The sequence below is a fragment of the Siphateles boraxobius genome, unplaced genomic scaffold (genome assembly GCF_051911475.1).
Source record: "Siphateles boraxobius isolate OS27281-9 unplaced genomic scaffold, OSU_SipBor_1 11, whole genome shotgun sequence".
Lineage (NCBI taxonomy): Eukaryota > Metazoa > Chordata > Actinopteri > Cypriniformes > Leuciscidae > Siphateles > Siphateles boraxobius.
This window is the reverse complement of record NW_027508711.1, coordinates 17491141-17513643: the sequence shown is the minus strand read 5'-3', so window position 1 is coordinate 17513643 and position 22503 is coordinate 17491141. Positions and strand designations below refer to the sequence as shown.

The following is a 22503-nucleotide window of genomic DNA, read 5'->3' as shown; positions in this document are numbered from 1 at the left end:
ACCTATTGTACTCAATCTTCTGTCGCCTGATTGATAATTATTTAGCAAGTAAAAAGTGTTTAAGTATAATTCCTAAAACATCACAACAACATTAAAACAAACCTTCAGGTTGAGAGGTGTTTTTAAAGTGAAATCTTTAGCATTACGTTATCTTAAACATAAGAATACATTTTATATTGTTGGTAATATTTCAAGATGAACACTTACTTGCCTCAAGCTGCTTAGGTTTACTTGATTATCCATACAGTAATTAATTTTTTTTTTGTTGAAAAAAAATCATTAAAATGTGAGTATCAATTTTTTTTTTTTTTTTTTGAGGAAAGCTTATTTGTTCATATCTCAATGGCCCCAACATGACAAGATAATTTCCAACCGACGAGGACAGCATTCAATGCCACCGATTCCATCCAATAAAGGCTATGCAAATAAATAAATTGGGTATATTCAAATTCTATATCCCAAAATTCTTACGGATTATGAATCTGATCTTTTAAAAAGGATTTTGGCTTAGAAGTTTTCTGTGAAACTCCAAAACCTGCCAGCATTAGTGAGAAACGGCTCTGCAGAGCTTGGCAGTCAGGGTGTCAAATTAGACTCGCACAAAAGAAAACGGAGCCGGGTACAGGAGGGAAGGAGACTGAGGAAAGGACAGGTGGAGGAAAACAAGCCGCTCTTTTCAGCTGGACAAACACAAAGGGGAAGTTGAGGCCTTTATTGCCATCAGCATGCTTGAGGGTTTTTTACAATGGCAATCCTCTAAGGTCTTTGGCTCTGCTGGATTTGTAACACCGTATAAAAAGGGGCGTCAACACCAAAACTCACTTGGCCAAGTGTTTCATGAGAAGTTCCAGCATCTGGCGGTTCTTCTCTGGGAGACGGTGCACTATGGAGTGGATTTCTGCAACCCTGGCCTCGGGATTGTCCAGTTCTAGGAAGACCGGTAAAAGAGGAAGCAAGAGAGTGAGGGGTTGCAAAGGAAAACAAGCACGTTTCCTTTTGTTCCGCATGAACTGTAGGCGTTGTACTGTTGTATTTAACTGGAGTCGAGTCTCTTTGGCTTCAGCCATGTAAGTCTTGATGTATACTTCAATATTCACTGACAGTTTCAGGTCTGTTAAATCTGCTGTTTAAAACGGAACAAAAGATCCCGTTCCCCACTGACACAGTCTACACCAACACAGACACATTATTCCAATTAAAATGATATTAATGCTCACGTGTGTGTGTGTGTGTGTCTTTCTAGTTGTAAAAGCACAGAAACTGTGCCACCTAGTGCATGTGACGGCTGCAGCAGTGTTTAAGGGCAAGGATAAGCCACCGGACGCGGCTCTTAAAGGTCACTGAAATATTAGAGTAATCTAACCGGCTGCCTTGATATCCTAATAATCCCCAGTAACAAGAGTATATAGATGACATTACAAGGGAGAAAAATATATTGGGGATTATTATATTTCTGTAGCCTCACATTCATTGCTTTAAAAAAAAAAATGCCGAAACCTGGATTCGAACAAACAATGCCTGTTTTATTTATTGATAAAATATTATAAAAAAGCAATCATTAATGTGTTTTCAGAACGTGTACATTTTATATCTATAATTATTTTTGTTCCCCCCCCCCCTTTTCTTTCTTTTTTTGCAATTTATATTGTATTGTAAAGCATATGTTCTTCTGATGTAAAATATAAAAGTTACCCTTGTACTGCTATTTGTTGTAAATAAAGCATTTAAAAAATCTAGAATTATTTCTTCCTTCCCAATTAGTTAAAAATGCTTTTAATTAATTCATAATTTAAGAAATTATTTTAATCATTTTAGCAAACGTTTTTTTTTTACACACAAAATACAGATAGAAAATGATCTCCTGCAAATATTAAACTGCAAGTCCCATTTTTTTGAAGATAGCACATAACCAGACCAGACATGCATTTCATTGTGTTGAACAGAAACTGAACCTCTGACTGTACACAAACATTTTCACACTTTCTTGTCTCTCTTGATTTACTCTTCTCCAGTTACATACACATTCACATCGTCTCTCACTCCCATATTCCCATCTCTCTCTGATGAGGGGAAAACTCCAGATGGTACCTTGCTCTTTATCACATAAACGGCTCGCATAGACAGGAATGAACAAGGGGAGGGGTGGAAAAAAGAGAGAATATGAAAGGCAGAAAGGGAGGGGTGGAGCACTCCGAAAAAAACTAGTTCATATGAGGACAAGGGCCTAACGTCACCCTGAAGGGGTGGGAAAAAAACAAGAGAAATACAGACAAACAGAAACAATGATAGAGAGCAAAACAATATCAAATGAAGATAGCATGAGATACTATGGAGAGAAAAAAATAATCTTGTTAATCACTGTTTTTGTCTTGTTTTCCTGAACAAAATATTCAAACATCCTTAAAGCTAGATAAATGTACTTGCAAAATTATATGAAAAATTATTTTCATAGAATATATTCTTTAATATTATATATATATTTATAATAATTTCCCTCCAGTAGTTGAATGCTTGTAATTAATTAACCATTTTAATATTTTACAAAATAATTGGGATAATTTTAGCAAACGGTTGTTTTAAGCAAAGATCAAATTGAATGAAGTTGGTGCTTAAAGCTGAAGTGTGAAATTTCTGACTGAACATCACTCAAATATTAATATGTCTGGCTGCCATGGTATACTAATAATCCCCAGTAAAAATATAAAGTGAGGGAGATGTATAAAAGAGGCTGACAAGGGGGGAAATATATCGTGCATTAATATATTTCTGTAGCTCAACCTTCATTGCTTTATAGGAAATTAGCCACAGCTTTGTTTATTTATAAAACAGTATACAAATATTTAATTATACATTTGTTATATTATATTATATTAATAAAAGGAATTATGTATTTTTTTAAGAATACACTTCACTAAATGTTGTATATTTATGCTTAAGAGAAGAATATAATATCTGAAAACAAGTCTTATTATCGAAGTTTGTGCTTAAAGCTCAGCTTTTTTTGCAGTGTGAAAATGAAAGTTTATGGTCTACAAAAAGAAGATCTGGAGGAGGGACAACATCCCTTGAGGTCTCAGACAACAGCCACCACGCTGTGAATCCGTTTTCATTTTTTTGCACCCTGGTTTCCTGCTCTGGACTGAGTCTTACTAGCTTGAGCTCTCCAACTCTTTAAACGGTCGATCAATCAAACAGACAATCAGAACAGATGAGTGTAAATCAGCAGAGAGATGAGAGAGACTCACTGGCTGCTTTGATGAAGTTCCTCTGGTACTGGTATGTCATGAGAGGGCCCGGCAGCATCCTGAGAGAGAGAAGAAGAGAACAGATTAGCCATTAGATAACAGACAAATAGACTCAAAGACTAAAGGAATCATGGCCTCCAGAAAGAGCGTTTGAAGACATGAAGGTCTTCCTTGACCGGATTTAAAGTTGTACACTACTTATTCACTAACTTCCGAGAGGTTTTATTTTTAGACTGGAGGTTAATTTGTAATGTATTATTAGCAATGCTGTTGAATAATATGAATGATCAGATGGTTTGTTAGAAAACATCTTATGCTTACAACATTAATGACTATATATTTTTTTACATTTTCTAACACAAATGTGAGTGGTGATTGCGCGTGCAAAACTTGATGCCACAGTGCCAGCATGTTGTGGGTGTTTGCCAGGCCGGTGTAATGAACAAATGAGTTCCCTGTATTCCCCTTGTGAAAACGTGCGTGGTGAAAACTTGTAGTGTACTTCAAATCTTAAATGTTTTTGCAGATTCAATTTCACAATACATATTGTTTCAAAGCAGCTTTACATAAAATGCATGTTTGTACATTACAATTTAGAATGATCTGTTATCAGAGGCAACTGTGTCCAAGTTATGTATTTCAGAAATGTACACATACAAATCACACAGTAAGCTAATAATGTATTCATTTAAACAATGTATTCATTTAAGTGTATTTTCTAGATTGTTTTTTATTTGCCAGGGTGTTTTGCATGGTTGCTAAGTTAATAACTCTAAGTATAAGGGTTATTATTATTTTTTTCACGACAAAAGTTGTATTCCTCTAAACAGATCAAAACGTTATCAAAATGATGCTCATTCACACGGATCTGCGGAAACGACTAAAATGACTAAAAGCGATGTCACTTTGTAAAGAAAGACTATACGCCCGCGCACATACACATTCAAACGCGCATGCCTTCCCAGACAGCAACATAGTGTCGGCCCAGATCCGGGCCACATCTGGTACATGTGGATTTCAACGCGTACCAGATTTGGGCCGGATCTGGGCCGACACTATGTTGCTGTCTTCGCATGTGCATGCCGGCACCTTTTTCACAGATTCACGTTTTTGAAGTTTACACGGAGATGATAACAGTATCGCTTTCAAAAAACATATTTCAAAGATTGCGTTCTCAGGCCACCAAAACGACGTTGTCGTGTAAATGAACGGCCAGAACGCATTAAAAGCTTTCTGTTTTCCGTTGAAAACGGTGTCGTGTAAGCGGCCCCTAAGTTAATAACTAAAGATGTTTAGAACAGAAGTGAATCAATCAAAAACGTACTTAAACATACCTAAACGACTTTCTTCTAGAGCTGCTGTAAAGCCAAAACAATCTCTGTTGCATTCATTTCCTATTATCACTGTAAAGCTGCTTTGAAACAATCTATATTGGATAAAGCCCTATATAAATAAAGGTGTATATAAATGAAGGATTTCTAGAAATGATGCTTGCTTTAGCGGTCAAGCCAACTTTTGAAATACTACAGGGGCTAGTCAAAGCGAGGTAGGTAAAATACATGTTGTGTTGCATAGACTGTTATAACTGGATTGATGCCCCTCTGGTCATGTGTGAGTGGGACGGCTGGTACCTGAGGTAGTGCTTTATTGCACTGGTGATGGTCTTGATCTCCCATTCTGTGCTGTCCAGCTCCACATCTGCACAGGTTTTGGGGTCTAGAGAAGGGATTACAGTATCTTTATCAGTATCTACAGTATCAAAGTGAAGCTTTATACACAAATGAGGCAGATGTGCTTTGAAAGTACAGTAAGAATACTGCAATTTGGGAGGGACTTGAACATGGTTTTTGGCATGGTAGCAAAGAACGAGGTCAAGGTATTCAACGCTGGTTAGGATTTAAATCATCCTAATTATCATTTGATTTGACAAGATGAACTGAGAAAATAAAACGTGTCTACCATGCATACGATCCAACCCCACAAAAAATAATCATTGTTGTTGTAGTCAACATGTCTGTCTGTACAAGAGCAATGCATGACACACTGTAATCAATAAATCTGTCTGCACTGCAAGAGAGGAATGTGGCAAACCTAGATACATCCCATTATAATCAACGAGCAGTTTACACTGTAAATCAATAGCGCAACGTGACAACTAGACCTCTCACATTACTATTAAACAAAGCTGTCTAAAAACTACAAGTGAGTGTTGCAATAAAACTAGATACCATGGTACCAATAGACACCATGGTCAACGGTATCCATTTAGTTTCACTAACTGTCTGATCTGACAACATTGGGTCTCATTCACATAGCATGCGTATGAACGAATTTGTTTCTAACAATTTAAATCTTTACTCTCTCTTTTTATCAATTGAACATATCCTTGCTGAATAAAAGTATTCAGTTATTTCAAAAAAAAAAGAAAAGAAAAGAAATTACTGACCCTAAACTTTTGAACAGTAGAGTATTTTGTTCTATTTTAAATAAATGCTGTCCTTTTTTTTCTTTTTATTCATCAAAGAATCCTGAAAAAAGTATCTCAGGTTATAACAAACATTAAGCAGCACAGCTGTTTCCAACATTGATAATAACTGGGTCTCAAATCAGCATATTAGAATGATTTCTGAAGGATCATGTGACACAATTCAGCTCTGCATCACAGAAATGATCAAAAAAATAATATTTGAAAGTATGTCAAAATAGAAAACCATTATTTTAAATTGTAACTATATTTCATTATATTACAGTTTTGTTTTTTGTTTTTTTGATCAAATAATTTCAGGCTTGATGAGCATACAAGACTTTTTTCAAAAACATTAAAAATAGCAATGTTTCAAAACTTTTAACCGGTATTTTGTATGTATAAATACTGTATATAATATATATATATAGGTATATATGTATCTGGATAAAGACGCAGATACGCATATCTACAGCAGGCTAATCAGATGTCTGTAATGTCTGTATAAAAAGTGTTTATTGTTTTTGAGCTTGTTTTGAGGATTGCACTCTTGGCATTGCTCGGAGATCTTGCTGCGCGTGATCTCAGTTGAGAACGAGTCTTTAGAGAGCGTCATGTTTGCTGAGAGTGACAAAAAAAGGCAGTAGGGGTAAAATCTTTGCGTGGCAGGGGGAGTTGCCACTCGAACAGTCACAGATATATGCGCCCGCCACTCGACCAGTCACGGATATATGCGCCTGCCACTCGACCAGTCACGGATATATGCGCCCGCCACTCGACCAGTCACGGATATATGCGCCCGCCACTCGACCAGTCACGGATATATGCACCCGCCACTCGACCAGTCACGGATATATGCGCCTGCCACTCGACCAGTCACGGATATATGCGCCCGCCACTCGACCAGTCACGGATATATGCGCCTGCCACTTGAACTTACACAATATGTAATATATGTTTTTAAACCAAATGCAGCGCATATCCCCTGAAGCCAGCGGGAGCCAGAACGGGTACGTACAATAGGTCAATATTCACCATTAACCAAACGCTTTTCGCCTGACTTACAACTACTACCAGCTTTTTTTAATCCTGAGCACCAGTCTCGTGAGGCTTGCGCCTGCCTCAAAATCTCTCACTGTTTTAATATACAAGACAAACCCACAGACAGTGCAATGCTGATCTTATTTTACCTATTTCTCATCTGATCTTATATTTTATTCGCTCTTTTTATCCGTATATGGAAGTGCTCTCGTGGCTCTATTAAGCCTCGCGATCTCTCACTGTTTACACCTATCAGACACTCCTAAAGATACAGGAGAGCACACAGACAGTGCAATACAGATCTTATTTACCTATTTCTCATCTGATCTTATATTTTATTCGCTCTTTTTATCCGTATATGGGAGTGCTCTCGTGGCTCTATCCCAGATAGCAAAAAATATCGGCACGGCTTCTTTTTGCCGCCGGCCCCAAACTGTCGGCTATAGGTGTGCCCCGCTGGCGGAGATGAAACGTTTGCCGCCGAATACGTCACTCCCATTTCTTGCGAGATGCCGCCGGCGAACAGCCGCCGGGCCGCCGACTTCATTCTCTCTGGCGGTTGCCGCCGTCTAAATGAACCGCGGCCGGCTGGCGGCAAGCCGCTTTGAAATCAACCAGCCATGTCATTGGCATGAGTGGAAATGACAGCATTTTAACTTTCACATTTAAAGCGATTATAATTATTATGTGAATTATATCAAATTTTGTTGTTGTTGTTGCTCCAAAGTCATTAGGGTTTATAACAGATTTGACTCAGTCTGATTCCATGATAAGTTTTAGGAAAATACATTTAAATTACGTTGAAACTCTGAAGCGATTCAGTGATATGCCTATGTAAAATATATAGAATTATTTTAGTCACTTAAGGTGACAATTCTTTACATTTCTTTGATTTATGCACAATTGAGATGCACAAATAGTCAAAAAAGAATTCCTTTTGTAAAACTTACTTGGCAATAAATATCTTTCTGATTAGGTTTTAAAATAAATATTTCATTCATGGTATGAACAATTTAGCAGAATAAATGGATGAAGTTAGACTTTTCACCAATGCCTGAAATCAGTGAACAGTGAAAGACATCTGCAACTTGGCCAAAAGCTTGGGTATGCTTTAGATTTTTTTTATTAATTTGCAACCATGGTAATATTTATAATAAACATGAAAATCCCTGTTTTGACCTGAAAGATAAAGTGAAATATTTAGAAATATTTTGTCTCTCTGTCACCCCAGGAAATTTCGTTTATGTCTTTCATTTTTTTACAAGCTCGATTTTTTTATTTATTTGACCTTTTACAGGTATAAGGGATTAATTTGCAATTGCGAGTTTTGCAATCTGTACAAATGTTTAAGAAAGTATTAAAGCACAAACAGAGAAGTACCTCCACCGGCCGAGAGGGGCAGTACCTAAAAAACGGAAGCAGATTTACCAACACAACAGTGGCCACTCGTCACACGATTTCAGGATTTGGAGAGGATATCCTATCTAGTCATTGACTACGATCTTTAAAGTAAGTACATTTTTCCTTTTTGTGTAACGCAATATTATGTTAATTTTTTTACATTTTTAGTTCATCTTTTTCAAATATGTTCTTGCCTTACTAGTCAAGCTAGTAAGTTAGCCTTGTTTACAAAGTTTCCGTCGTGTTTCTGACATAGCTAACGTTAGTTAGGCTAACGTTACTTAGTTTCTTCCTGGCGTTAGTTTTTTCTTTTCTTCTTTTAACTATATTTACGTATGTTTATGCCAGTGTGAGTACTACAGTATGTGGTTTAAGATAGTATTGGTCAGTCGAATAATTAACTAACATACGTAACCAAATCCTGAAGGACAATTCTCCCGCCCACGTGGGAATGGTAACGTTAGCAAAATCTTTACGACAAGAAAGACTGATCAGTATAACTTGTGTTGTTTTCTAACTAAACATAATGATGTTTTGTTTGATTCGACAACCATGCTGCTAGTCTAGTTTAACTTACAGTGTTAGCTAACACATGCTGCTTCGCCTTTTTTACTCACTGAATTCAAGCATGTTCGACATGTTGAAATGTATCTAGCTACAGTAAATCGCCAATGCTTTACATCTAGAAAGAAAGCTTTACATCTAGAAAGTTTAACTTTTGGTGTTTATATATATATATATATATATATATATATATATGTATATAATGTGTATATATGTGTTTATATGTATATATGTGTGTGTATATGTATATGATTGTGTTTGTCTGAACATGGTTTTCTGTTGATCCACTTGTGAAAATGACTCGTTTTTTTGAAGGGGTGAGCATTTTAATGTTATTGATTTTGCCTGGAAATTAATCAAAAAGTATACTTTATGCAAAATGTTCTTCTATTTTAGATGGTTCACATTGTTCAGTTTATCAACGAGGAGGATCTGCCATTTGCAGTGGTTCCGCAAGAGTGGCTCAGCGAGAGCATGTGCCATTGGCCCCCATTTAACCTCAGCAAAAAGACGAAGGCAACAATTTAGCCATCCTCTGCACACCTCCACACAGCACCTGGGAGAAACATCATTTTAAGTTCATGAAGGGAGCAGGTAAATGGGTCTGACTTGTGTATTTGATTTTCCTGTATTTCATCTGTGTAATTTATTTTCTGTTTATTGTGAATAACTGACTCTTTCATTCATTATTCCCTACTCTAGAATCTTGGAAGTCTCAAGAAAAAAAAAAACTCTAGAAAGATGCATCGATTCCAGAAAACCAGAAAAATGCTGAACTGGTATGTAAAATCTATTGCTGTGATGCTGGATTTGTGATCCTGCCACTAAACTATACCATTTGTTAGATTTTCAAATTTCTGTTTCCTCTTTCTCGCAACCAGGTTTCTCACCAGTAATCCAGACTCCACTTCACAGAGCCAAGAGTTTGAGTACAAGTAAGTGATGTTATTTGTGAAGTTTTTTTGTCTTGGAAACTATTGCTTCTATTTGATGTCGGCATGAACCGGAAGTTACAAACGACTTTTCTCCAGTGTTGTGACATATTTAAAAGTGAAACGGTATATTGAACGGAGGGCAGGGTTTTACTCTAGCGCTCCTCTTCTCCATCTCTGCTCATAGCACGGTTTGAGGGGAGTTGCCACGCCCTCGCACCATAGCACATGACCTGAAGAGAAGAGAAGTCGTTTCGAGGGGGGAGGGAAGGGTAACGTATTTGATTAAAGATTATAAGGCTACATGAATTTTAAAAGAATAATGAAGTGCACAGATAAATCATTTATAATAAACACTACAATATTACATATAAAAATACGAATTGTAAAATCTTACTTCAAGAGCAGGTGAAACAAGTTCAACAAACAATGTTGAAGACGTTTGCTTGCACTGAGCAATTAGGCACAACTTGCAAACAGCACCTGTGGTTGTCGGTTTAATTCCCACTGGGGCTACCTGTACATGTAGTAGACCTAGATATAAAGTAAAATTTAAGATTGTATACTGCATATATTACATGAGAAGCTTCAGAGAAATGTAATTTGTAACACTTTTTTGGATTTTCAGCTTGGTGTAGGGGATAAAGCATGTTTTAGAGACATGTTCCTGAAGACCATTGTTCAAAGTAAGTTGGATATTTTTTTTAGATTTAAGTAGATGTGTATGTCCTATTGTCCTCATGCAATTCAAATTAAATGACAGATCTGTATTTTCTATATTAGCCATCCGGAAGGACCCGGCAACCCAGGATGCACTGATGAGGCGGTCCAGGTTAACGTTACGCGTTACCTGAAAGGAGCATCTGACCGTGAAGGCAGAAAAAGGCGCCGCACAGCTGAGAGGGACCCACAGCCGACCACTTAAAACTAGACTGACTACTGACACCCCAGAATCACTGACAACTGGAATCCTTTCTTTATCTTGCAGTCAGTAGAATCAAGACCCCTAAAGAAGTCAGAAGTGTCAGACTACACTCACTCACTGTGGAAATTACTTTCTTTTTTTCTTTTTCAAATAAAGCTTGTAAATCCTTGTGCCACAGGTCAGCATTGCCGTTATAATGGCCTATTCTACTCCAGAGCTTTACTATAAATTACTACCACTTATCATATTGTTAGAAATGGCTTGTAAATGTAGTTATACTTTTATTTATTTGGTATCTTGCACATTATTTGGTATCAAATATCCTCTTTACTTGTCATAATGTTTACTGGTAATTTTTTACCCTAGAGCTGTCCTTTTTATATGAACACTTATTGTAAGTGTTGTAATTTGCTTGTAAGGCTGTTTAACCAAAATTGAATTGGAAACCTGCATGTTAGTATATTGATTTATTTATTTTTCTGTTATGTTTTAGTGATCTGAAATATCTTGTTTAAATGACAGTTACTGTACTTTGAAATGTGGAATAAAAATGCCAATTGTAAATTTGTCTGGTTTGAGCAATCATTATTCTTGCTAAACTGCATGCTATAAATAAAAATATATATATATAGCCAGAATAAGCGGCGGCAGAGCGCTCGAAAATAGCGTTTGCCTCCGGCGGGCCGCGGAAGGACGGCCTTCAATATAAAGGCGGCGGAACGGCGGTTGGCCCGCGGGCCGGCCGCTTAACGAAGGCGGTATGAAGGCGGCTGCCGCTTTTAAAAAGCGGCTGCCGCCGGCAGGTGCGCCGTCCAACGTGTTTGCGATGTCGCCATTCTGACGCTTCTACTGCCGCCGGAGAACCGACGGTGGTCCGCCGACTCATTGCTATCTGGGCTGTCATCCAGGAATGGTGCAGGAGAACAAACTGTCAGTCACAGAACATGTCAAAGTCAAGTGAGTAAATTGAATATTTAAACATCACATTGTGGTTTATGAAATATTGTTTAAGTACCTTTTTAAGTAGTTAGGCTACCTGTATACACTTTTGGGTGGGGGTGGCTGATTTCAATTAATACACCTTTTCTACAACCAATACTCGTAACTCGACTACATTTTCTTAGCTTCAGATATCGAGCAATTAATAAGATAGGTTATTTAGTGAGCGTGTGGGTGGCACGGGGTGACAACCACCACCTCCACCCATCCATAAAGTGTTTTCTGTGACAGTGTTGGCTACAAAGATGAAGTTGGACTTAACATCTTCGCAGTAGTGAACGCGCGGAGAGAACTGCTCATTTCATACGGATTACATAATCTGAGAGTATAGCCTATTTATTTTTGTTTTGAATTGTTTCGTTTAAAACTAGGCTAGACATTTCTACCTTTCTAGATACTAGATATATTTCTCATGCATGTGAGGAACGTGCAATGCAAAAATGTCATGATTTTATTGTTATAGGCCTATGTCTGCTATATTTGCTTCTTTTTTTATAAAATCCAGGGAATTGGTTGATCAAACATTGATTAAAATTAAGATACAATTTATACAAAACGAAATTCACTTTAAGGAAATGCTTTATACAAAACAAAATTTAATGGAGTGGTCAAAAACATTCTCCTTCAGAATATGTCAATCGGAGTATCAGGCGCTGTAACGTAGAGATCTTGTGGCTGGCGCGCCACGAGATGCGCTCCATATTACGGGACAAAGGAGCTAATAAAAAATAAGATAAGAGGTCAAATAGGTAAATAAGAGCAGGATTGCACTGTTTGTATGTCGAGTGTATCAATCCGAGTGTCTGAAAACAGTGAGCGATCTTGTGGCTGGTGACGTAAGAGCCACGATCGAGACGCGCTTTATCACGGGCAAAAAGAGCAAATAAAATATTAGATAAGATGACATTAAGGTAAAAAAGAGCAGGATTGCACTGTCTGTGTGTTTTCGTGTATTAATCCGAGTGTCTGGTAGATGAAAACAGTGAGAGATCTGGTGGCTGGTGACTGGTGAAGTTTAGTAAGAGCCACGATCGAGACGCGCTCTATCACGGGCAAAAAGAGCGAATAAAATATAAGATGACAAGGTGAGAAAAGGGGTAAATAAGAGCAGGATTGCACTGTTTGTGTGTTTTCGTGTATCAATCTGAGTGTCTGGTAGATGAAAACAGTGAGACATCTGGTGGCTGGTGATGTAAGAGCCAGGATCGAGACGCGCTTCATCACGGGCAAAAAGAGACGAATAAAACATAAGATCAGATGAGAAATAGGTAAATAAGATCTGTACTGCACTTGTCTGTGTGCTCTATCATTAGGAGTGTCTGATAGGTGTAAACAGTGAGAGATCGTGTGGCTGGCGCGAGGCTTAATAGAGCCACGAGCGCACTCCCATATACGGATAAAAAGAGCGAATAAAATATAAGATCAGATGAGAAATAGGTAAATAAGATCTGTATTGCACTTGTCTGTGTGCTCTTGTGTATCTTTAGGAGTGTCTGATAGGTGTAAACAGTGAGAGATCGTGTGGCTGGCGCGATTAATAGAGCCACGAGCGCACTCCCATATACGGATAAAAAGAGCGAATAAAATATAAGTTCAGATGAGAAATAGGTATATAAGATCTGTATTGCACTTGTCTGTGTGCTCTATCTTTAGGAGTGTCTGATAGGTGTAAACAGTGAAAGATCGTGTGGCTGGCGCGAGGCTTAATAAAGCCACGAGCGCACTCCCATATACGGATAAAAAGAGCGAATAAAATATAAGATCAGATGAGAAATAGGTAAAATAAGATCAGCATTGCACTGTCTGTGGGTTTGTCTTGTATATTAAAACAGTGAGAGATTTTGAGGCAGGCGCAAGCCTCACGAGACTGGTGCTCAGGATTAAAAAAAGCTGGTAGATAGTTGTAAGTCAGGCGAAAAGCGTTTGGTTAATGGTGAATATTGACCTATTGTGCGTACCGTTCTGGCTCCCGCTGGCTTCAGGGGATATGCGCTGCATTTGGTTTAAAAACATATATTACATATTGTGTAACTTCGAGTGGCAGGCGCATATATCCGTGACTGGTCGAGTGGCGGGTGCATATATCCGTGACTGGTCGACTGGCAGGCGCATATATCCGTGACTGGTCGAGTGGCAGGCGCATATATCCGTGACTGGTCGAGTGGCGGGTGCATATATCCGTGACTGGTCGTGTGGCGGGCGCATATATCCGTGACTGGTTGTGTGGCGGGCGCATATATCCGTGACTGGTCGAGTGGCGGGCGCATATATCTGTGACTGGTCGAGTGGCGGGCGCATATATCCGTGACTGGTCGAGTGGCGGGCGCATATATCCGTGACTGGTCGAGTGGCGGGTGCATATATCCGTGACTGGTCGTGTGGCGGGCACATATATCCGTGACTGGTCGTGTGGCGGGCGCATATATCCGTGACTGGTCGAGTGGCGGGCGCATATATCTGTGACTGGTCGAGTGGCGGGCGCATATATCCGTGACTGGTCGAGTGGCGGGCGCATATATCCGTGACTGGTCGAGTGGCAGGCGCACAGTGGCAGGCGCATTTCTGTGACTGGTCGAGTGGCAGCTCCCCCTGCCACGCAAAGATTTTACCCCCTCTCAAAAAAGGGGTGTATGGAAAGGCCTTATATGGACAGGGTGTGTTTTATGTAAATTACTGTCCTCGAGCACACGGTCACTTATTTAGAATCCTCTGAATTCATCAACATTAGAACGAGGTTCAGAACAAATTCATTTGCGTACGCATATGTTGTGTATAAGGCGGAAAGTTTTCGTGAGAGGTTCATATAAATACGAACAGTGTACGCAATTATCAGTGAATGAGACACATTGTTTTTTTTACTTCTGAGTGACAGGCATAAGGGGATGATCACACAAAAACATGTTTTTGCGTATGTTTACATCTGATGATTTATGATTAATGATTTATGATACAACTTCTCATACTGAAAATGTATTGGTATTTATGAAAAGGTCCTGCACACAATCTAGTAATGGTAATTTCACAGTATATGTGTGAAAACTGCCTAATGTGTTACTTGAAAATGTTAAGGCTAAGAAATTGTACAGGTGACATTTATGGCTGAACTTCATTTCATTTTAATCTCCTTAAATTCACTAAAGCAAAATGACCAGCAGCAGAATGCTGATTCTCACCCATGGCCAGGCCGAGTAGTTTCTGCACTCTGGAGTTGACGCCAACGATCCTGTACAGTCCCTGTTCATCAATACCTGTCATAGGAAACCAAAGGTTGTCAGACAAAGGCTGCATCTGAAATTGCACACTTAAGTAAGTCCGAATTCACAGTACTCATGAAAGAGTAGGCGACAAGTACCCAGATGACCTACTACTTCCAGTGAGATTCTGAAGTGTGCATATGATGGACACTTTACTATCCCATGAGGCCACGGGAGAGAATTTGTGAATGGGAGTGAAGCGATGCAACTGACATGGTCAGATGTATCATGTAGGTCACATGATAATGATAATCGCATAGACAGGAATGAACAAGGGGAGGGGTGGAAAAAAGAGAGAATATGAAAGGCAGAAAGAGAGGGGTGGAGCACTCCGAAAAAAACTAGTTCATATGAGGACAAGGGCCTAACGTCACCCTGAAGGGGTGGGAAAAAAAGCAGAGAAAGACAGACAAACAGAAACAATGATAGAGAGCAAAACGAGATCAAATGAAGATAGCATGAGATGTATGACATCATGGTACATGTAATTCAGCTGGATTACATTCATACTACACACACTCGTGCTATTTATAGAACATACTTTTTTAGCGGTCGTGAAGTAATTACTTAACTACTCAAGAGAGTATGTGATTTCGGTTACTCTATTTCTGAACAAAAGAAAACAAAAACAATATGAGGCGTACCTCTGGTTTCTACGGCATAGATGAATTTTGTGACAATGTTGAAGCCGATGACATCTAGTTGGGCCACTTGAATAGAAAGTACATTGGGACAGAGAAAACATCAGAACAACCTCATGGTGAAACAAACAGTAATATAAAACATACAAGTGTTCATGAAAATGACATGATAAGAGTGTGCAATTCTGTGATTCAATTGAATTATGATTTTCAAATTGAGATGACTGAACTGGCGCCATACTTACTGGCTTCATTCTGGCTATCCCGATTGAGGTTGTACACCTGTGAGAAGACATTGTGGTTAAGATTGTGGCAGTTAACACAAAAAACATCTCCTACTTAACAAGTAAAATTTTGTTTTACCAGACGAGCCGTCATAGCACACAATGCAGACGCCTCATTTGCGCTATTTTACTTGTATAATATCTTTGCTTAGTGCTTCTGAAATCAGGCTTCCCCATACTGAAAGAGTCATTCGTTATCAGTTTCAAAACCTAGTGAGCTGCCTTCATATGGCGGACAACTCCAAAATGGATTACAAATGTATAATTAATTCAAAACCAAATAATATTTGATAAAAATTTAAATGGTTAACTATTTTACCAAATAGTCGTGCGGTCTATGAATTTTGATGCTAATTAGCTAAGCAGCATGCTAACAGTTAACTATAAAAATCAACTGCCGAAGTTTTTTGTCCTGTACGTTGTTTATTCTTTATGTGATAAACACAATTCGAGATGTTGCCTAACGAGTGTTTCATCAGTCACTGATTCTGGTTCTAATCAAGTTAGCGTGCTGCCCTTAAACATAGCTGTCTATAGAGACAGCAGACAAGCGAGGGAGCTCACTAGATTATTACACAGAGCCTAAAACTTTCTACAATACATTGCAGATTCAATTATGAAGCAAATATTTAACTAAACCAGTGTATGGGAATTCAGATACAAAACAACAACACAGGCTAAAGGCCTTAACATGCCTATTTATGAGGTGCAATGAGTCTCATGAATATGCATTCAAAATGAGAATTCACTTTATCTGATGCACGGCAGTGCCAAGCATGTGAAACACTCTTAAGATGAAGCCTATCAGATTTGAAAGCGAAACAAATTTATGATCCCTCAGATAAAGTACCGGTTCTCTTCCGTCCATGGCTTCCATCCAGAGTCTGCGGTCTTCTTCTGACAGCGCCTGCATGGTGATCACGCCAGGCCTGAAACATGCACACATGTCCACACGTACGCATGCACAAGGGTACAACCCACAGACACAGGCACACACACACACACACACACAGACAGAGACACACACAGACACACACGTTGGATTTTCATGTTTTATGGGGACTTTCCATCGACATAATGATTTTTATACTGTACAAACTGTATATTCAATCCCTTATCCCTAAACCATCACAGAAAACATTCTGCATTTATGATTTATAAGCGATTTCCTCATGGGGACCAAAGAATTTCCCCACAAGGACAAATATCCCGGATATTGTCATATATTGTGGGGACATTTTGTCTCGGGGTACAGTCCACATGCATGCACACACACACCTCTGATGCATGCGATAAAAAAAAAAATTATGAATGAATTGCACGATTAATCACACCTAACAATACAGTTTTTTATATATTTCTATGTTGTAATAATTTCACAGTTAATATCCAAATGTAGTATAATAATATAAAGTTATCAAACACAGTCTTCACTGCATACATTATCATTTAAAAATTAGATTAATCCTTATTAAAACTACAAAAGTTATTCAGCCAAGAGCAGTGAGTGATTTTCTCTTTGCCTTTTGTTCTTTGATTTACATAAATGACAGACATCAGAGCAGCAGGTTTATTAGGCTGCTGTCACTTTAAGACCTGCCACACGCGGACCTGACAACTCTTTACGATCATTTAAGACTTTATTTAACTAATTTAAGACTGTGGTTACAAGGACACTCGACCAAATGGTAATTTTGGCATTCGTTTGTGTGTTTTTGTCCGTTTAAGTGCGAAAGAAAACTCAAAGCGGCCAGCGGTAAAGGTGCAGTAAGCGATTTCTGAGAAACACTGTTGATATTTGAAATCGACACCTGAACAAAAACACCCCTACCTAAAAGAAATACACCCCTCCCTTCATCGTACGATATGCAACACAGACAATGACTAACCACTTCAGACAGCTGGCACAAAAGTGGATGAATCAGCTGCGATTCAACAACTACGACAGCATGCAACAGCATATCTTGGTTCTGTGAAACATGGCAAAAACCAATGTTAATCACGTATTGAGCAGAAACAAAGCAACCTCTGTGTTGCTTGCAAGAGTGTTTTGGTGATCCGTGGATCGTTTTTTTACACAGCCAGGACTTAGTAAAAGTACAAACACAATATGTTTTGAGCACACAAACAGAACAGACATCTAGCAAACACTGGCAAAATGATTTGTTTAAATGTTGATTTAAATTTTCAACAGCGTTTCTCAGAAATCACTTACTGTACCTTTTGAAGTAAATATATTTGAATGTAGTAAATTATAACTGCATCATTCAAAATTTTGAAATCGCAAATATATTTAAATACATGACATACAAGTTTTATATTTTTGTCAGTATATTTGACAGTACATTATCCAAGTATTAAATTGCATATAAATATGTACTTAAGTCCTACTTACGGTAAATGGGTCAAAAAGGCACAAGTATATTCTTTTAAAGTATATTATTTCTGTAATAAACTTTTTAAACGTATGCTAAAGGGTACTTTTTTTTAACAAGGACAAAAGCATTCATAGTTGAAGAAACTATATATATATAAAGACTCACAAATATATTTTAAACAAATCACATTGCAATTTTACAAAATCCTGTTTTTCTGATTGCAAACCCACAAAAACACTATCCAAACACCTTCCCATATGTCGGCTTAGCCAATAAAAAAATTGAACATCACATACACAAAATATCATCGTTTTTCCACACCACCAGTGCACTAACACATTGTAAATCTATCAGTGGCTTCTGTCCACAAACTCATTTAAAAAGCGCAGTTCTATTACCATCACTCTGCCTGACCCGACATGGCCTTACCTTCAGTTGTCACAGGGGTTAATGGTGTGTGAGTGTGTGCTACTGATTTACTGATAGAGCTGCCATACTGAAATATTAAGAGGTTTTCCAACACACGGCACAGTACACTGGCTTTTACTTGTATGCTAGGTACAGCCATATTTCTTCAGAAATAAAGGTCAGAGAGTGACCAGCACATGTGAAAGTCTGTGGTTCTCTTTCAGTCAATCCCGTTCAACATTACGTCAGAACGACTGACGAAATGGGATCTCGCCTGAGAGCCCAATCACCTTCGAGTGTAAACTCAACGAGCCAATGCACGTTGCCATACGATATTCGATTCGCAAGCCGCGCCTGCAGCGCGCATGAATACGGAAGAGGGTTTGCTCGCATTTCAGCTTTTCACTTCGGAGCCGAGCACTTGTTTGAGTGATCAAGTGATTTACTATGAGTCAGGAAGAAGCTCTGCTTATCAGTGTTGGTAGCGATCTTCAAGAGCATTTCCTGCTGTTTCAATGACACCCTAAAAGAGCTTTCCTTGCACACTTGCACTAATTCCTGTAAGCTGTTCTGCGGCCGTTTCCCCAGTGTGCTTCAGCACTAAAAGAGCTTATGTCCCTGAAAGAGCAAACACATCTTTTTAAAGATGTTATTCCACCCGTGCGTTTCTGGATGCAGTCGTTCCTGTCCTTATCTGACGGCCACGGTCGCTGTCTCACATGCCTTGCCACAAGCGCGCTGAGGCACCGTTTATGGGTGGTTCATGTTTTCACATAACCACGACTCAATTCTTAATCCGGAAAGTTCGATTCCCCTCTGCTGTTGACCAGCCGCTGCTTGACACTTTGAGGGATCGAGGATCTCAGCGAGAGTTGATCCGCCGGGCAAAATCCCAGTGGACCTCCCACTCCTCACCGTGTCGTGTGCCGGCGAGCCGCCGGTTGATGTAGGAACCGTGATAAAGTCACAGCAAAAGCCCTCGGCCGGACGATGTCTGATGTAACGTCTCAGGGAACGAGGGTTACATACGTATCCGAGATGTTTGCTATAACAGGTATTGATGAGCAGGGGCTCTACAGGACCGTTGTGTGCTGAATTAGAGAAAGGTTTTCGCTTGGTAAAATAACTTGTTCATACTCTTATTTCGCAAATCCTGAACTCTGATCCAAATAATGTTGTCAATATCTGTGATAGCTAAATCGTTTGCTATAGTAATATGTTTTTTTTTTCTTTTTTTACACCATCTGACAATAGCAGTCAGTGTGGAAAGAGAAGATGGAAAACTGGAAATCATGTTCATCATGACACATTGACACTGTGCTGAATCATTAGGTAACATAGACGGAAAAGGCATTACTGTAATATACACACTGTGTGTGACATTTTTTGCTTACTAAATGGCCACAGTAAGAAAAACTAGTGAATTCAGACATACACTCACTTGCCACTTTATTAGGTACACCTTGCTAGCGCTGGACCCAGTTTTCATTTCAGAACTGCCGTTGCAGTATTTATTATGGGTCGTGGGAATGGGGTTGTTTCATGACAATATGTCAGTCATCGTGTGATAACGAAAATATGACTAGGCCTAGACTACTTGTTCTGAGCAGGTGTTGTCATTGAACAGGCTAAGTTACAGACACTAATGAAAAACTGATGCTAATTATCCGGGAAACATTCTCTAACAGTAGTCAAGTTGTCATTGTTTGTGTCAAAGAAGTTGTGAATTTGTTGTGGCATTAAAACAGGAGATAATGAGTTACTCTGTGCTCAAAGTGATGCTTGGAGCTCCAGTGGTTTCCTCTTTGGGCTAATGAAACTTTTGGAAGATGTTGTAGCAGAATCACATGAACAATTCCAGGATATGCTTTTTTTTCATTGGTTGTTGCGTTAAATCTTACCCAGATACAATAGTGCTATTTTCTGATTGGCTATTGTGTAACACCTTTCTTTTTTCTGATTGGCTGATAAGTGGTGGGCTCGACTAAGAACTCCAGGGGAGACGCGCTTGATTCCTGCCGGTTCCATAGTGAGAGCGGCGCGGCCAGAGAAATTTTGGTCGCTACGGCATATTAAATATATTATAAATATTTTTTCCGCGTGAGAAATACAATGTGTGGCGGGAGTGCATGACAAAAGACCGAAATGAGTGACTGTCACGCTCAATGCGTGACACTTGAGAGCCCTGCTGTAGAAGTGCAGTCCATTCTTAGTTAATGTTAACTAAAGTAGTTAACTAATGAAACCTTATTGTAAAGTGTTACCGCTCAATGACAAAAGGCATATTAAAACACATTCAAATGGAGATAAATATACAGTGTTGTATGGCTCGTCGCTTTCCATTGTCAATTGCACTCGCTCCTGTTGCGTGAGCGTCGAGTCTGAGGAGGAGGTGGGGGAAACAACAAGTCTCAAATATTTTTTTTTACCGCATTACACATTTTAACCACTAGCTGTCAATATTACATACTGTGCATTTAAACGCAAATATAATAAGGTATATACTGGAATCTTAGTGGGGAAAGAAAAACAAGATATATATTCTGTGGTAATAAATCTTTTTTTCGGACACAATTTTGCTGGTAAAACAAGACTAAAATATCAAAAAATATATATTTTTGCAGTGTGCAAAGTGTGGTGCAGGCTACTACCTAACAGTCCAACATTGTATCACCATTCTGAGAAGGGCTGAGGACATTTTGGCCTAAAGTAATCGCCTGCTTTCTCCTACCCTCAACCCATGAGATGACCACTTTAGCTCTCCATTCCTAGATACTGCAACAGTTATGACAGGTTGAAGCTATCTGCAGTGTACTCTTTTTATGCCTGGCAGACCTAGTTGAAATCTCCACCCCCTTTCCCGAGTAGCAGCCAGGAAGTGTGACTCCTGCTGGATGTTATGTGGACTAAAGCGCCATCTGGTGGCGGGTATGCGGGCCGTCAACTCACCGGTCCACGGCTTCAATGTCAAAGCAGAACCTCTTCTCAATGGAGTCTGTTTTCCTTCTGGTGCAAGATTTGAGCGTAAAGCTTTCCTCATCTCCCTGAAAAAAGAAACATAAGGTTAAATATAGGCACCAAATTCTCACTATTTGACAGATTTTTACGTGAGTCTGGACAGCTGAAAGGAAAATGTGACCATATGTTCTATATTTACAGACTACACTGTCATCACATAAATGATTATATAAATGTGTGATAAAGTGTCAGGTTACTCCATATCTTCTTGCAAAGTCTGGCCAAGGAATGGGTGTTCAAATGTGGTGAGCTATTTTTATTTCAACACTTCACAACTCCTTTACCGACTGACAACACATTACACACATGCCACTGGAGTTCATTACCAGAGCGCTGAAGTTCTCTTTTTTCAGTGACCTCTCCACTTACAGTCTAATTGTTTCTATCAATCCACTCTAATGAGTGACCTCTCTCTAGTTTTCTTTCTCTCTTGTCATACCAGAAAAGGTGATAAGGTAAAGCTAGCATAACGATTCCAGACTAAACAAACTGAGATCATGTTAGCACTCATCTGAAACTAAAAATGACAAATGGGACACTATGCAGTCTAGTCTACAATAAGTGTGCAAGACTTTAAGTGCACAATTAGGGATAAAGTCATGTGTTAAGGAATAGTCTAGGTTATTAAATAATGTTTCCTATGGGAGGCATTAGTATTTGAACCCTTAACCTGAAGAATTCAATTTTGGTCCATAATTCAACCACACCATTTGTGCTGCAAACATGATTTATCATATTGTGTGCCTTGTTGAGCTGCAGTGTGCTATCACTACTGGAATTGATAACACTAACAATTTGTATTACGAATATACTTGACTTGGACTAGTAAGAAGCCACAGAACACCCTAGTAACTAGCTTAGCAAAACCTTGCTTACCTTTATCTGTGTAAAGTAATATTTTTAACTCATCACATTTGTCTAATTCAATATATGTTTTTTTTTGTTTTGT

The 22503-nt window shown here is 38.8% G+C and overlaps 1 protein-coding gene across 7 annotated transcripts in view; it reads right to left on the bottom strand.

Moving 5' to 3' along the window:
• LOC143703835 (rho GTPase-activating protein 26-like) overlaps positions 1 to 22503 on the bottom strand; it is a 494068-nt gene that overhangs the window by 410088 nt on the left and 61477 nt on the right. For all 7 annotated transcript variants that reach the window (XM_077197339.1, XM_077197298.1, XM_077197307.1 and 4 more), the window contains exons 10-17: positions 21486 to 21580; positions 16601 to 16679; positions 15712 to 15748; positions 15470 to 15535; positions 14745 to 14819; positions 4877 to 4961; positions 3246 to 3304; positions 823 to 928 (exon numbers count right to left, since the gene is read on the bottom strand). In XM_077197339.1, coding sequence (XP_077053454.1) covers positions 823 to 928; positions 3246 to 3304; positions 4877 to 4961; positions 14745 to 14819; positions 15470 to 15535; positions 15712 to 15748; positions 16601 to 16679; positions 21486 to 21580 — 602 coding nt within the window. The remainder of the gene's footprint in view (positions 1 to 822; positions 929 to 3245; positions 3305 to 4876; positions 4962 to 14744; positions 14820 to 15469; positions 15536 to 15711; positions 15749 to 16600; positions 16680 to 21485; positions 21581 to 22503) is intronic.